Source organism: Scardinius erythrophthalmus (assembly GCF_964197995.2).
Source record: "Scardinius erythrophthalmus genome assembly, chromosome: 3".
NCBI lineage: Eukaryota > Metazoa > Chordata > Actinopteri > Cypriniformes > Leuciscidae > Scardinius > Scardinius erythrophthalmus.
Window position 1 is genome coordinate 8,869,231 of NC_138223.1, and position 12,740 is coordinate 8,881,970.

The window sequence follows — 12,740 nt, forward strand, 5'->3', positions numbered from 1 at the left end:
TAAAACTAAGCAACATTGTGAATATCACAATGATTTTTGTTTGCCCAAGAGATGCATCGCTCGGCCGGCCAGGGACCAGAATCAGCCGATTTTACGGGATGATCGGCCTGGACCGGTAACCGGCTGGCCATTCTCACATCTTTCCGATTCCAAGCCACCAGCGGCACAGGCAATATCGTCAGCTGCGTGTTCTCGCTCTCTTCTCTCCGATGGCGAAGTGACACACACCCGCCTCCTCTCACTCACACGTCTCATTCTCTCCGGTTAAAAACTGCTTGTATTGTGCATAATTTGTGCACATTCCTGAAGGTTTCGCACTCACACCACTGATCTGGAGCGCACAAGCTCCGCCATAAGCAGCTTGTGAGTCGCAAGTACCAAACGATTGGCTTACTGTGCTTAAACAGTCAAATACACACAAAGTATTCAGCTAAACATTCAGTTCTTAGTTGAGAAAGATAATGCAAGATGTGTAACAGTATATTGGATCTGTGTAAAAACTGTTAAAGGGATAGTTCACTTTGAAATTAAATTTTGGTATGTTTTAGCTTACCTCAAGGGCATCCAAGATGTAGGTGTCTTTGTTTCCGCAGTAGTTTAAATTTTGATATTTTTAGGTCAAACCGTTCTTGTCTGACAGTCATATAATGCAGGTCTATGGTCACTGTCTCAAAGAGCAAGCACAGAGTCCAAATTAAACAATTCCCCATCGTAAGTACACATTGATGGCCTAAGACACGAAACGAGCGGTTTGTGTGAGAAAACGAACAGTATTTATATTGTTTTTACCTCTACACAACCACGTCCAAGTGATCTGAGGGCGCGCGCGCTTCCTGGTGTGTGACGTGTGCGCGCGTTCTGGCTTAGTCTGTGCAAGCACCGGAAAGTGTACAAGAGGTAAAAACGATATAAATACTGTTCGTTTTCTCACACAAACCGCTCGTTTCGTGTCTTAGGCCATCAATGTGTACTTACGATGGGGAATTGTTTAATTTGGACTTCTCTGTGCATGCTCTCTTTGAGATGGTGACCATAGACCTGCATTATATGACTGTCAGACAAGAACGGTTTGACCTTAAAATATCAAAATTGAAACTATTGTAAGCTAAAACATACCAAAATTTAATTTCAAAGTGAACTATCCCTGACAGCAGCCCAATATTCCTGCTGCTGTCTGTCATGTTAATAAAATAACAAAAGACATAGAAAAACCCTCTCTTCATTTAATTACTTTTCAAATTTGTTTATTTGTTCTTATTTTATTACTGTCTTTTATCTTGTTTTTGTTTTTTATGAAAATAAAATTTTGCATTGAAGAAATGTAGATTTTTGTTTGTATAGTTCTTTGAAAGAAAATCGGAATCGGCAAAAATCAGTATTGGCAGGTCACACTTACAAAAAAATTGGAAATCGGAATTGGCCAAGAAAATTGCACTCGGTGCATCTCTAGTTTGCCCTTAAGTGCCCTAAAGAATGAGGCCAAGAAAATGATAAAAGAACTTTCAGTTTCTGGTAAATATTGCCATTTATTGTTATATAAACGGAAACACTGTTTTTGTGGTAAAGTATATACCACAAAAAGATGGAAAGTGGAGAAATAGGGGGAAAAAGAACCATCCTGAGGTTAGCCAAATGATATACATATTAATAACTCCATTTTCATTGAGTTTAAATTAAGGATAACTTTTTTTATTATTTATAATACGGAGCTAGCCCTCAATTTCAATAATTTTGTCTTACATGGCCATTTTCAACCCTCTCTCTGACCCTATCGCACCAAAAATAACACTTCCGTTTTCATTTATCAAATCTGTATCCTTTTGGCCCTTCCACGGAAAACAAAAGAAATGAATAATTTACTGTGCTCACTGTATTATAACATGCAAATCTTTGTCATGTCTTCCGTAGTCATATGATAGAAAAAAAAAACACTCAAAACGAATTTGTTCATGAACTGATATCATGATTTTCAGCAAATAACTACTTAAAGGGCCCGTTTACACCTTGTCATTTCTCGTTTTTTCTCTGATTGGATAGCTGATGCGTAAACAGCCGCAAATGAAACTGAATGTTTGGCGTCGCATCCTGAAGCTCAACACACAATCATCTTCATTAAAAGTAGTGACACTAAATTATCTTACCAGTGCCGATGCCGCTCTCTCTCTTCTTGCGGTCTTTGATTTTGAAATTAGCTGATGATAAATAAATGAAGCTCAAACCTTTTGCTTTCGTTGACGTGAACTTTACGATGAATTTGCCTATGGCTTGGGAATTGAAGATTGGATTTATAATCGTTTTGCAATGACACATGCATTTATGTTGTTAAGTGTAAATGCAACAGTTTTAACAAATCGGATAGCTTTCCGATTAAAAACGCATGAAGCTGACCAAGTGTTAACAAGCTCAAAATTTGCTCTGCTCCTCACACAAAGCTATTGGATGGTTCTTTTGCATCTGTTTTGAAACTTTTTAAAAAGTTCTGATCCATTCATAATTATTGCAGTAAAAAAGTGACTAGTACATTATTCAGAATTTCTCCTTTTGTGTTCTACAGACATACGGGTTTGGAACTATTCATCGGTCCAATTTATATAGGCAGATGTTAGATATTCATAATATCATTAAATATTGGTAGCGGATGTTAAACAGATCAGTCACTCACACTGATGTCTGATGTTTTAGGACATTGATTCACCAATAAGAGTCTCAATGTTTGTCATTGTGAGGGGTAATTCAATAGCACTGTGTGTGTGTGTGTGTGTGTGTGTGTGTGTGTGTGTGTGTGTGTGTGTGTGTGTGTGTGTGTGTGTGTGTGTGTGTGTGTGTGTGTGTGTGCTCCACCAAATCCCTATAAGCCATTAAACAGACAATGTTTATATCTTTCCACATGACTGACAAAGCACATCTGCACCACACACGATCAATAGAACACATGCATATGCAAACACACTGAAACTACTCCACACATCAGCCACTGTTTCAGCATATGTAACAAGCTGACCTTGAAAACACTGCAGAACCAGAGAGCATGTAGAATTTACAACCAATAACACTGACTGACCTAATACAAGTTAATAGACATACACAGGTGCAGACAGGAAGAGATAAACTTTAGATCTTAAGATCAGAGCGCCCTCTGGTGGCTTTGTAATCACCACATCACCCAAAACAATTACTTTAGGTTTCACAAAATTCAACAGACAGTGCTTACTACAATATCTATACCCTCAAATATGGCTTCATACATTGAGTGTCAGAAATCTATTAGGCTTTTAATGCAATATTTCCACAAAACTCTATTTAAAAGAATAAATAAATACCCACCTAATATTAAGTCCTGTAGTCTGGCCAATGTTTTCCCAAGCCTGCAGCTCATGCTCTAATTTCTAGAAGATAAAAAACAAATCACATCCAGACACAACAATGGATTAAAATCGTACATTAAAAGCCAAAAAAAAAAACATTACTCTTATGTACAAATACATTACATTTTGAATAACAGAACAGCTCATACTTTCTTCAAAATCTGAAATTAAGGAGCAAGAAATCGTATTTGTCCTAAAATAGACTTGTTTGTTTTATGAAAATGTATTTTCTTATTTTTTTTCCTTTTGATTATGGGGTGAAATATCATGCAAAAGATAATTTAAAATCAGGAAGTCAATCATGCATAGTAGAGCTGCACGAATAATCAAAAGATTGCAATCTCGATTCAAACACCCACGTAATCTTATTCCTAAATGACAACGATTCGCCGGTCTATTAAACCTTTGACAAAATCACTCTGGAACATTCAGATCTGTGTTGGCACTGCCTCTGACCCAGAGAGAGCAGCTATCATGTATAGGTATGAAATAGCTTTACAAACAATCTTTTCAACCACACTGTATCAATATTTCTGGGTTAAAAATATCGAAATTATCACAGAAGTACTGGGATAAAAGTCTGGATATAAACACTGATGTCTATGGTATCACCTTTTGAAAGTAACAATAATAAAATAACAATTGTTTCAATTTCATCATTATGCCAGTGATTGTTAAAAAATATTATTTGTCATTGAATCATTCATTCGAGATTTGTTAAAAAATGCTTATTCATCCCGTAAGGAAACAAGTCTTTATGAGCGAGTCATTGAATCATTCATTCAAACCCATTTTATTTTATTTTTTACAATTCATTCAAATTAAACATTTTTAAATAGACTGCAGCAATTATCAATTTAACATGTTATTTTGTCTAGTTGTCTGTTCAGAATTGTGACCTCTATTTGAAATCTATCTATCTATCTATATATATACACCGGTGTATATATATATATATATATATATATATATATATATATATATATATACACACACACCGGTATGTATAGTGATTCTCAATTTATCCAGAATTGAGCATCTCTATTGCATAGCATGGGTCAAGCAAGAAATAATTTTGTCAGAACTTATACCGAATTCTTCATTCAAGAGCAATTTTAGGCCATGATCATCCATAAAACTGCAGATACAATACACATTATTTTCAGAGAATTATACCAAAAGCTCAATGACAAACTGTATTTCTGTATGTGTTTACCTCTTTCTCCAACTCCACTTTGAGTTTCTCCTCCATCACTCTCTCCATTCTCTCCAGCTTCCTCCTCAACCCCTCAGTCTCTTCTTTTAGCAGACTGTTGTTCTCCTTTGTCTCTCTGGAAAGGAAATTGAGAGATGATTGAAATTATAATAAATAATGATTTAGGTATGCATCCACCACAAAATAAAAGTTGGATGATGACAATGTTGATACCTTAAGAAAGAGTTTTCCTCCCGCAGACGTTTAATTTCCCGCCCAAGTTCAGGCAGTCTGGCCACTTCAGATTTCATGTTCTTCACAATCACAGCGTCTTGTTCCTGAAGAGCCAAACGCCTCTCCAACTCCTGCAGATGGACAGCACCAATAAGAGGGACCAGGTCTCAAATAAAAGCCAATTTCATGATGCAAAATACAAGTTTGATTGTTTTTTTTTTTCACTATCGACTTGGTACTGAAGTAGTTGCTTCTGACATCTCTCAGTGCTCCAAACTTCATCGAAATTGAAATTTAAGACAGAAACAGAATTACCTTAATCTTGAGGTCACTCTCTGTGCTGGTGGAATGAGATGACTGGAGATTTTGGTACCTCTGACTGATGTCCTGGAACTTCCTATCAGCATCAGATGCAAAAACAACATAGTACATTTGTATTTTTATTTAAAAGAACGTATAAGGGAAAACAGTAGAGGCTTCAGGTAGTTATAGGAACTCGGTTGCAGGAAGTAGCCATCAGGGCAGTCCCCCAAGAGCTAAATTGTCCACTAGGGCTATTTAGGGCCCAAGCCCTGAAAGGGCGAAGGCCCTATTGTTTCCGTAAGGATTATTTTTTTTTTTTTTCTTTTTTTTTTTCATTATTTTTTTTTTTGCCTTTTTGCCACTTTTGGGGCCCTTAACATGCTCAAAAACTCTTGAAATTTTGCACACACGTCAGAACCTGCGGCCATCAGGGCCGGGCTGAAGCTGGTACTGGGGCGTGGCAGGGGGGCTCGACAGCGCCCCCTGGAATGGGGTCCGAAAACTTGGTCCATAAATCAAACACGCTTGCATGTAATAATATGAAACTCAGTACACATATAGATCTCATCGGGCCGAACAACTTTCGTGCTCTAAGTTTTACAAAAGCCCAACAGGAAGTCGGTTATTATACGTTGTTTGGAAAACGCATACAATGGAATGTGAAATACTCCTCCTAGGGATTTCATCCGATCGCCACCAAACTCGGTGAGAATAAAGTCAAGACATTGAGGATGAATTCTTGCGAACGGATTTTTGATATCTCGAACGGTTTGGCCGTGGCGAGGAAACGAATTTATGGCGAATAATGGGACACAGGAAGTGTGTTATAACTTCTGCATACATTAACTGATCTTGATGAAACTTCAGCAGTGTGTTCGTTGTAAGAGGCCGATCACATGGATGTGACTATTGTGAGTCAAAGTTATAGCGCCACCAACTGGCAGCAGGAAGTGTGTCACTTTCAAAATGCTTTGAAGTCACCCTCTTAATTTTACCCGATTTGCTTCAAAATTTATGTGTATAATGTAAACACAGGGCAGATGTAGACCTGTGAAAGGATTATTGATATCTTAGATACTGTTGCCGTGGCAACGCATCAAGTTTTAATATTCTTTTCGGATGCGTTTGAGACTCTTAACATGCTTGAAATTGGATGAAACTCGACAGACACATAACACGTATTAGCCAGTAGACATGTGAAAAGTTTCAGAAACGGGCGTGGCAGGGGGGCTCAACAGCGCCCTCTTGAACAGGGTCTGAAAACTTGGTCCATATATCAAACACGCTTGCATGAAGTAATATGAAACTCGGTACACATATAGATTTCGTCGGGCCGAACAACTTTCCTTCTGACAAGTTTCACGCCAGCCCAACAGGAAGTCAGCTATTATGGGTTGTTTGGAAAACGCTTGCTGTGGAATGTGATGTACTCCTCCTAGAGAATTCATTCAATCACCTCCAAACTCAGTCAGCATGAAGTAAAGACATTGAGGATGCTAAATTGCGGACGGATTTTTGATATCTTGAACGGTTTGGCCGTGGTGAGGAAACGAATTTATGGCGAGAAAAGAGAGACACGAAGTGTTATAACTTCTGCATACATCAACTGATCTTGATGAAACTTCAGCAGTGTGTTCGTGGTAAGAGGCCGATCAGATGGATGTGACTATTGTGAGTCAAAGTTATAGCGCCACCAACTGGCAGCAGGAAGTGTGTCACTTTCAACATGCTTTTGACAAAAGTGGGGGGGTTAGTTTTAAATACAGTAAAAAAAAAAAAATTTTATATTGTTCTCATCAAGCCGGACAACTTTCTAATTTACATTCATTAGCTCAGAGCAAAAGGAAGTCAGATATTTTGGTCTGAATGTGGATTTTTTTGCAAAATCAGCCTATGAATTTTTAGCCACTCCTCTTAAACTATTTATTTTATTCCCACCAAACTTTTTCAACATGATGAAAATACATTAAATATGCTAAATTGTGAACGGATTATAAATATCTCAAACGGTTTTGCTATGGCGAGGGATTAAAGTAATGTCCAAAAAGGAAAAACTAAAAGCCTCAAATTTTCTAAAAATGTAATTATATACCATTTATTTCTATATAAAAGTATACAAACATCACAACTAAACATTTTATTCTTTTTTTTTTCAATTTAAGAATGAATTTTAAGTTTAAAAACTGCCAGAATGGTTGTTTAGTCTAAACAATACATAAATAAAGTCAAACATAGTGCTATACTGCCCTCTTGTGTTCAAAATCAGGTAGGCCTATTATATCTATATATAAATATACTAGGTATGTGACGGTGAGAATATTTTACCACCGGTTAACTGACGTGTGACACCGCTGGGGGCTTTTTAATCGCTAACTTAAAAACTAAAGTAAAATATGTTCTTCCGCACTGACATTTATATTGGTTGAGCGAGCGTTTCAAATGAATTCCTATGGAAGTAGGAATTAACTGAAAAACGTTCACTCTGTTCTGCTCGTTCCTCGCCGTGGACGTGCACCGTTATGAATGCCCGTGCAGCCATGAGCATTTTAGTTTCATTTTAAAATTAGCGCCTTTCGGGGGGTGGATTGCTTGAAATTATTTTACAAAAGCACAATTTTGTGTTTTATTGCAACTGTACACAAATATAAGTTAACACTTTGCAGTTTGAATGTCGTCCTGTATAATGATGGAGTATGTTTTTATGTGTCTACTGTTCAATCGCGCCCACGCCACACACACACACACACACACGGTTTACTATCTTTGTGGGTACTCTCCATGGACTTAATGGTTTTTATACTGTACAAACTGTATATTCTATCTCCTCACACTAACCCTACCCCTAAACCTACCTATCCCATAAAACTTTCTGCATTTTTACATTTCCAAAAAAACTCATTCTGTATGATTTATAATCTTGTTTACCCATGGGGACCTCTATTTAGGTCCCCACTGTGACACGAGTCCCCATGAGTCTGTGTGCATTCAGGTTAAAGTCCCCACCGGGATAGAAAAACATGAACACACACACACACACACACACACACACACACACACACACACACACACACACACACACACACACACTCCAGCATTACAATCTTGACATCGCAGCCTGTTCATTATAGCCTTAATAAAATATAATAATAAAATAGTCAACCTAACATATAAAAATTGTTCTGCTCGTTCCTCGCCGTGGACGTGCACCGTTATGAATGCCCGTGCAGCCATGAGCATTTTAGTTTCATTTTAAAATTAGCGCCTTTCGGGGGGTGGATTGCTTGAAATTATTTTACAAAAGCACAATTTTGTGTTTTATTGCAACTGTACACAAATATAAGTTAACACTTTGCAGTCTGAATGTCGTCCTGTATAATGATGGAGTATGTTTTTATGTGTCTACTGTTCAATCGCGCCCACGCCACACACACACACACACACACACACACACGGTTTACTATCTTTGTGGGTACTCTCCATGGACTTAATGGTTTTTATACTGTACAAACTGTATATTCTATCTCCTCACACTAACCCTACCCCTAAACCTACCTATCCCATAAAACTTTCTGCATTTTTACATTTCCAAAAAAACTCATTCTGTATGATTTATAATCTTGTTTACCCATGGGGACCTCTATTTAGGTCCCCACTGTGACACGAGTCCCCATGAGTCTGTGTGCATTCAGGTTAAAGTCCCCACCGGGATAGAAAAACATGAACACACACACACACACACACACACACACACACACACACACACACACACACACACACACACACACACACACACACACACACACTCCAGCATTACAATCTTGACATCGCAGCCTGTTCATTATAGCCTTAATAAAATATAATAATAAAATAGTCAACCTAACATATAAAAATTACACTGCTCTAAATAGTCAGTAGTACAATTCGTACATTCACAGTAAGCACCCCTCGCTCCACTGTGATGTTTCCAAGCAAATTTTTGCGCATGTGAAGAGGATGATTTTTTCCATCAATATTGGAACACGAGTGAAGAACAAAGCCTATAATAAAGAATAGTTTAGCATCCAAATACATCGCAAATGTTGAAACATTTTGATTCTGATGAGAGGGTTACGTGAGCCCAACACTGCTTACTTTCATTTTTACTTTTACATTAAATTTAAAGGATTTGTTGTGGAATATTTTGAGTGTATCATAAAATCTGAATAAAAAAATAATAATAATAATAAAAAAATAAAAAAATGAATGAATGAATGAATAAATAAATAAATATATATATGTATGTGTATATATATATATAGCTGAGAGCAGCGATAAAGGGCCAAAGCCGGCGGCACCGCCACCCTAAAGGCACCGGGGTTGCGGTGCCACCGGCTTGGGCCCGTAATCGCTGCTCGCAGCTATATTTTCCTATTTGCATTCGCACTGCCAGTATGAACTATGAAGTGATGTAAGCCGGCCGACAGTGACATCACTTTAGCGCGGCATTCAACAACATCAACAACTCCATAGCGTGATGGTTGAGAAGTGCCTGGACTTCGCCATCTGTCCATCTATTGCTGTTTTCCATGTTTGTGGAGTAAGTATATGTGTTCCATATGGCAAGTGTTCGAACAATTAACGTACACTTACATCACTGGTACTTTCTACTCTGAAGTACGAGCTAATTTAGCCCCCATATGAAAAGGTTCCTCTGGTGTGAAAGCCCCTAGATAGTGTGTTTGTGCCCATGTGAGTTCATACTTGCGCTGCACATCCAGTTGTTCCTGTAGGGCCTGGATCTCCAGGTTTTGGGTGGAGAATTTGGACTCCTGAATCTGGATCTGTTGACTGAGCCTTCGTGTCTCGTCTTTCAACTCACTGATCATCTGCAACGAACAAAATACTTTAAACACCTAACATAGTCCAAACTAGATTAAGGGGATAGTTCACCCAAAAAGGAAAATTCTGTCATTAATTACTAACCCTCATGTCATCCCAAACTCTTAAGACTTTTGTTCATATTCAGAACACAAATGAAGATCTTTTTGATGAAATCTGAGTGATATCTGTCCCCCCATCGGCAGCTACGCAACTACCACTTTGACACTTCAATCTATGAACTAAAGAGACACTATAGCGTAATATGATGAACAGATTGAATTTAGACTTTTATTCACATTTAAAGATTGACCAGCAAACATAAGCAGAAGCTCAACCGAACCTGCTTTGACATACGAGAACCTCATTGGTTCTTGCGGAAGCTCAAACGTGCTGCGCAACACGAGAATGAACCTCATTGGTTCTCGCACGTCAAGTGAACATGCTTGAGCTTCCCTTTACCACAACTGATATGTGAGTTGATGAATGTTTATATGTGAATAAAAGCCTAAATTCAATCTATTCATCATATAAAGTGAATGTGCCTCTTTAGAAAGTTTTGACTAAACCGCTCAATTCATATGGATTAGTTTTACAATCTCTTTATGAACTTTTTGAGGCGTCAAAGTGGTAGTTGCGTATCAGTCAATGGAGGGACAGAAAGCTCTCAGATTTCATTAAAAAGATCTTCATTTGTGTTCCGAAGATGAACGAAAGTCTTACGGGTTAGGATCGACAAGAGGGAGAGTAAACGACAGTGCACAATTATTAGTGAATGAGACCCAATGTTATTCTGTATTGTCCCCGTCAATTAAAATAAATAATTAACTATGAGTCTTATTAAAACATGTTCATATTCGCAGAAGTGCATGCCAGTTTTGTTGTCAAATAAAATGCTCACAAGAATTGACTAGCAAGTAACAACCTGCTATTGAAAAACAATTACAACCTTTGATATTATCTCATGTTCCAAAAGGAAATAATAATGCAATAAATCATCAATCAATCCATTTTATGGAATAATTTGTATCTAGCTATAAACACTAAAAAAAAAATGAACACACACCTGGTCCGCCTCTGCAAGTTTGCTGTCCTTTTCATTTGCTTTCTTGTGGAGTTCCTCAAGGTTACGCTTTAAAGCCTTGTTGTTTTCCATTTGTTCACTAAGAGCTTGATTTGCTTTCTCTTCTCTTTCTTCCAGACGTCTGATCTTCATCAGTAACTCCCTGTTACGGTCAATTTCCCTCTGTAAATGTAATCAGACAGACACAAGCACAGGTCAAATGAGGTGTTTCCACAGCAGAGACTAAATGCACCAAATTACATCCTAATGGTTTTTTGTCTGCAGTGTTTATTAAACCCTGTTTAAGGTTGCGGTTATTTTTTTCATGTTGCAGGGCAGGAATATATTTAGAAAAAGGCCTGAGAAGACAGCAAAAGAAAAACCTGCAACAGCAAGCATGATTTTCAGCACTATCCCATCTATCGCTCACCTGTAAGTCTCTGGAGCTGCCGTGTGCCTCTTTCTCCAGCTCTATACGGGCCCGTTTGTGACTGAGCTCCATCTGTTGTTTCTCTTGAGTGAGTTGCAGAAGGCTGGTGTGGGAACGGACACGCTCGGCAGCCTCCTCTAACTACCATGTACAACAAAGAATTCAGAAATCTGCTCTAAACATACTATATAAGAGATTAAAAGACATATATTTACGAGATCACATTTAGATATTTGGTTACAAATAAGGGCCAAAATATGAAAGGAGTCAGTGACTTGCCTCCACTCGTGTGGTATAGAGCTTCTGAAGGTCGCTTCTTCCATAGGCTGGCTCCGTCTCCAGCAAAGAGCGATCGGGACATGATATCAAACTCTTGAAAGATTTTAGCGTTGAGAAGATTGTGGTGTCATCCTCCATATCATTCATATTGACAAAGTCTTGACAGCCTCCTTTGCAGAAATAGAAAACATTTTTTTATAAAGTGTAAAAAGAAAAACATGAATAAACCTCCTCCCTACCCTCAAGAAGCCCACTATTCAAACCAAAGAGGAAATTATCCCGATACATGTAAAATAATGGCCAGTTCAGTTTAAATTAGTAAGGAGGTATTCTGTACACCTTTAGGATGCTATTAACATTTAGGCAGTTGATTATTAAAATACTGAAAGTTTATAGTGAAGAATAAGGCATGTTTTTCATGATTATCAACCTCCATAATGTCCAATATGATGTCTTGTTTATTTATTTTTTTATTTAAAAAGGCTGATGTTTTAAAAGGTGACACCTGCCTGATATCAAGTGAAACATTTCCTTGATATCATAAGATAAAAACATGGTACTTTGCTACATACCAAGGTAAAGGTCTACCATTATATATTTAAACATCATGATGGTGGGGACAGTGGGAACTTAAAGAGAACTGGGTCCTTTTCACTTGGTTTGCCTCTTGGTCCATTTCAAGTAATCTGAGCTGGGTTCTTATAAAGAAGACTTTAGTGGAAAAACACCCTTAAACTAGGGTATTTCAAATGGTCCAAAACATGGTGTTGCATTTTGCAACATGGTGTTGCCCCCAGAAAATAGTAAATTACTTTTTATAAACTTAACACTGCTCACAACAATATATTAAATCACTAATTAACACTATTTTAAAATACGTATTCGTGAGGTAAACATTAATATAAGCAATATAAAGTTAAGTCACACACGCTTCAGTTCAGTGTAAGTTAGCAACCGTTCAGCTAACGTCACCCTCAATAAAAACGATTTTATTCACAGAATAAACAGCAGACT

General features: G+C 37.7%; 1 protein-coding gene across 2 annotated transcripts in view; it reads right to left on the reverse strand.

The window, feature by feature from the left end:
• The window catches only part of mad1l1 (mitotic arrest deficient 1 like 1), a 71,712-nt gene that overhangs the window by 58,783 nt on the left and 189 nt on the right, over positions 1 to 12,740 (reverse strand). Inside the window, exons 2-9 of one of the 2 annotated variants that reach the window (XM_081360413.1) lie at positions 11,727 to 11,896; positions 11,448 to 11,588; positions 11,021 to 11,200; positions 9,838 to 9,962; positions 5,110 to 5,191; positions 4,795 to 4,925; positions 4,582 to 4,696; positions 3,325 to 3,386 (exon numbers count right to left, since the gene is read on the reverse strand). In XM_081360413.1, coding sequence (XP_081216539.1) covers positions 3,325 to 3,386; positions 4,582 to 4,696; positions 4,795 to 4,925; positions 5,110 to 5,191; positions 9,838 to 9,962; positions 11,021 to 11,200; positions 11,448 to 11,588; positions 11,727 to 11,873 — 983 coding nt within the window. In that variant the 5' untranslated portion in view covers positions 11,874 to 11,896. Of the gene's footprint in view, positions 1 to 3,324; positions 3,387 to 4,581; positions 4,697 to 4,794; positions 4,926 to 5,109; positions 5,192 to 9,837; positions 9,963 to 11,020; positions 11,201 to 11,447; positions 11,589 to 11,722; positions 11,897 to 12,740 lie in introns of both variants that reach the window. The other variant, XM_081360414.1, reaches the window with a different exon arrangement.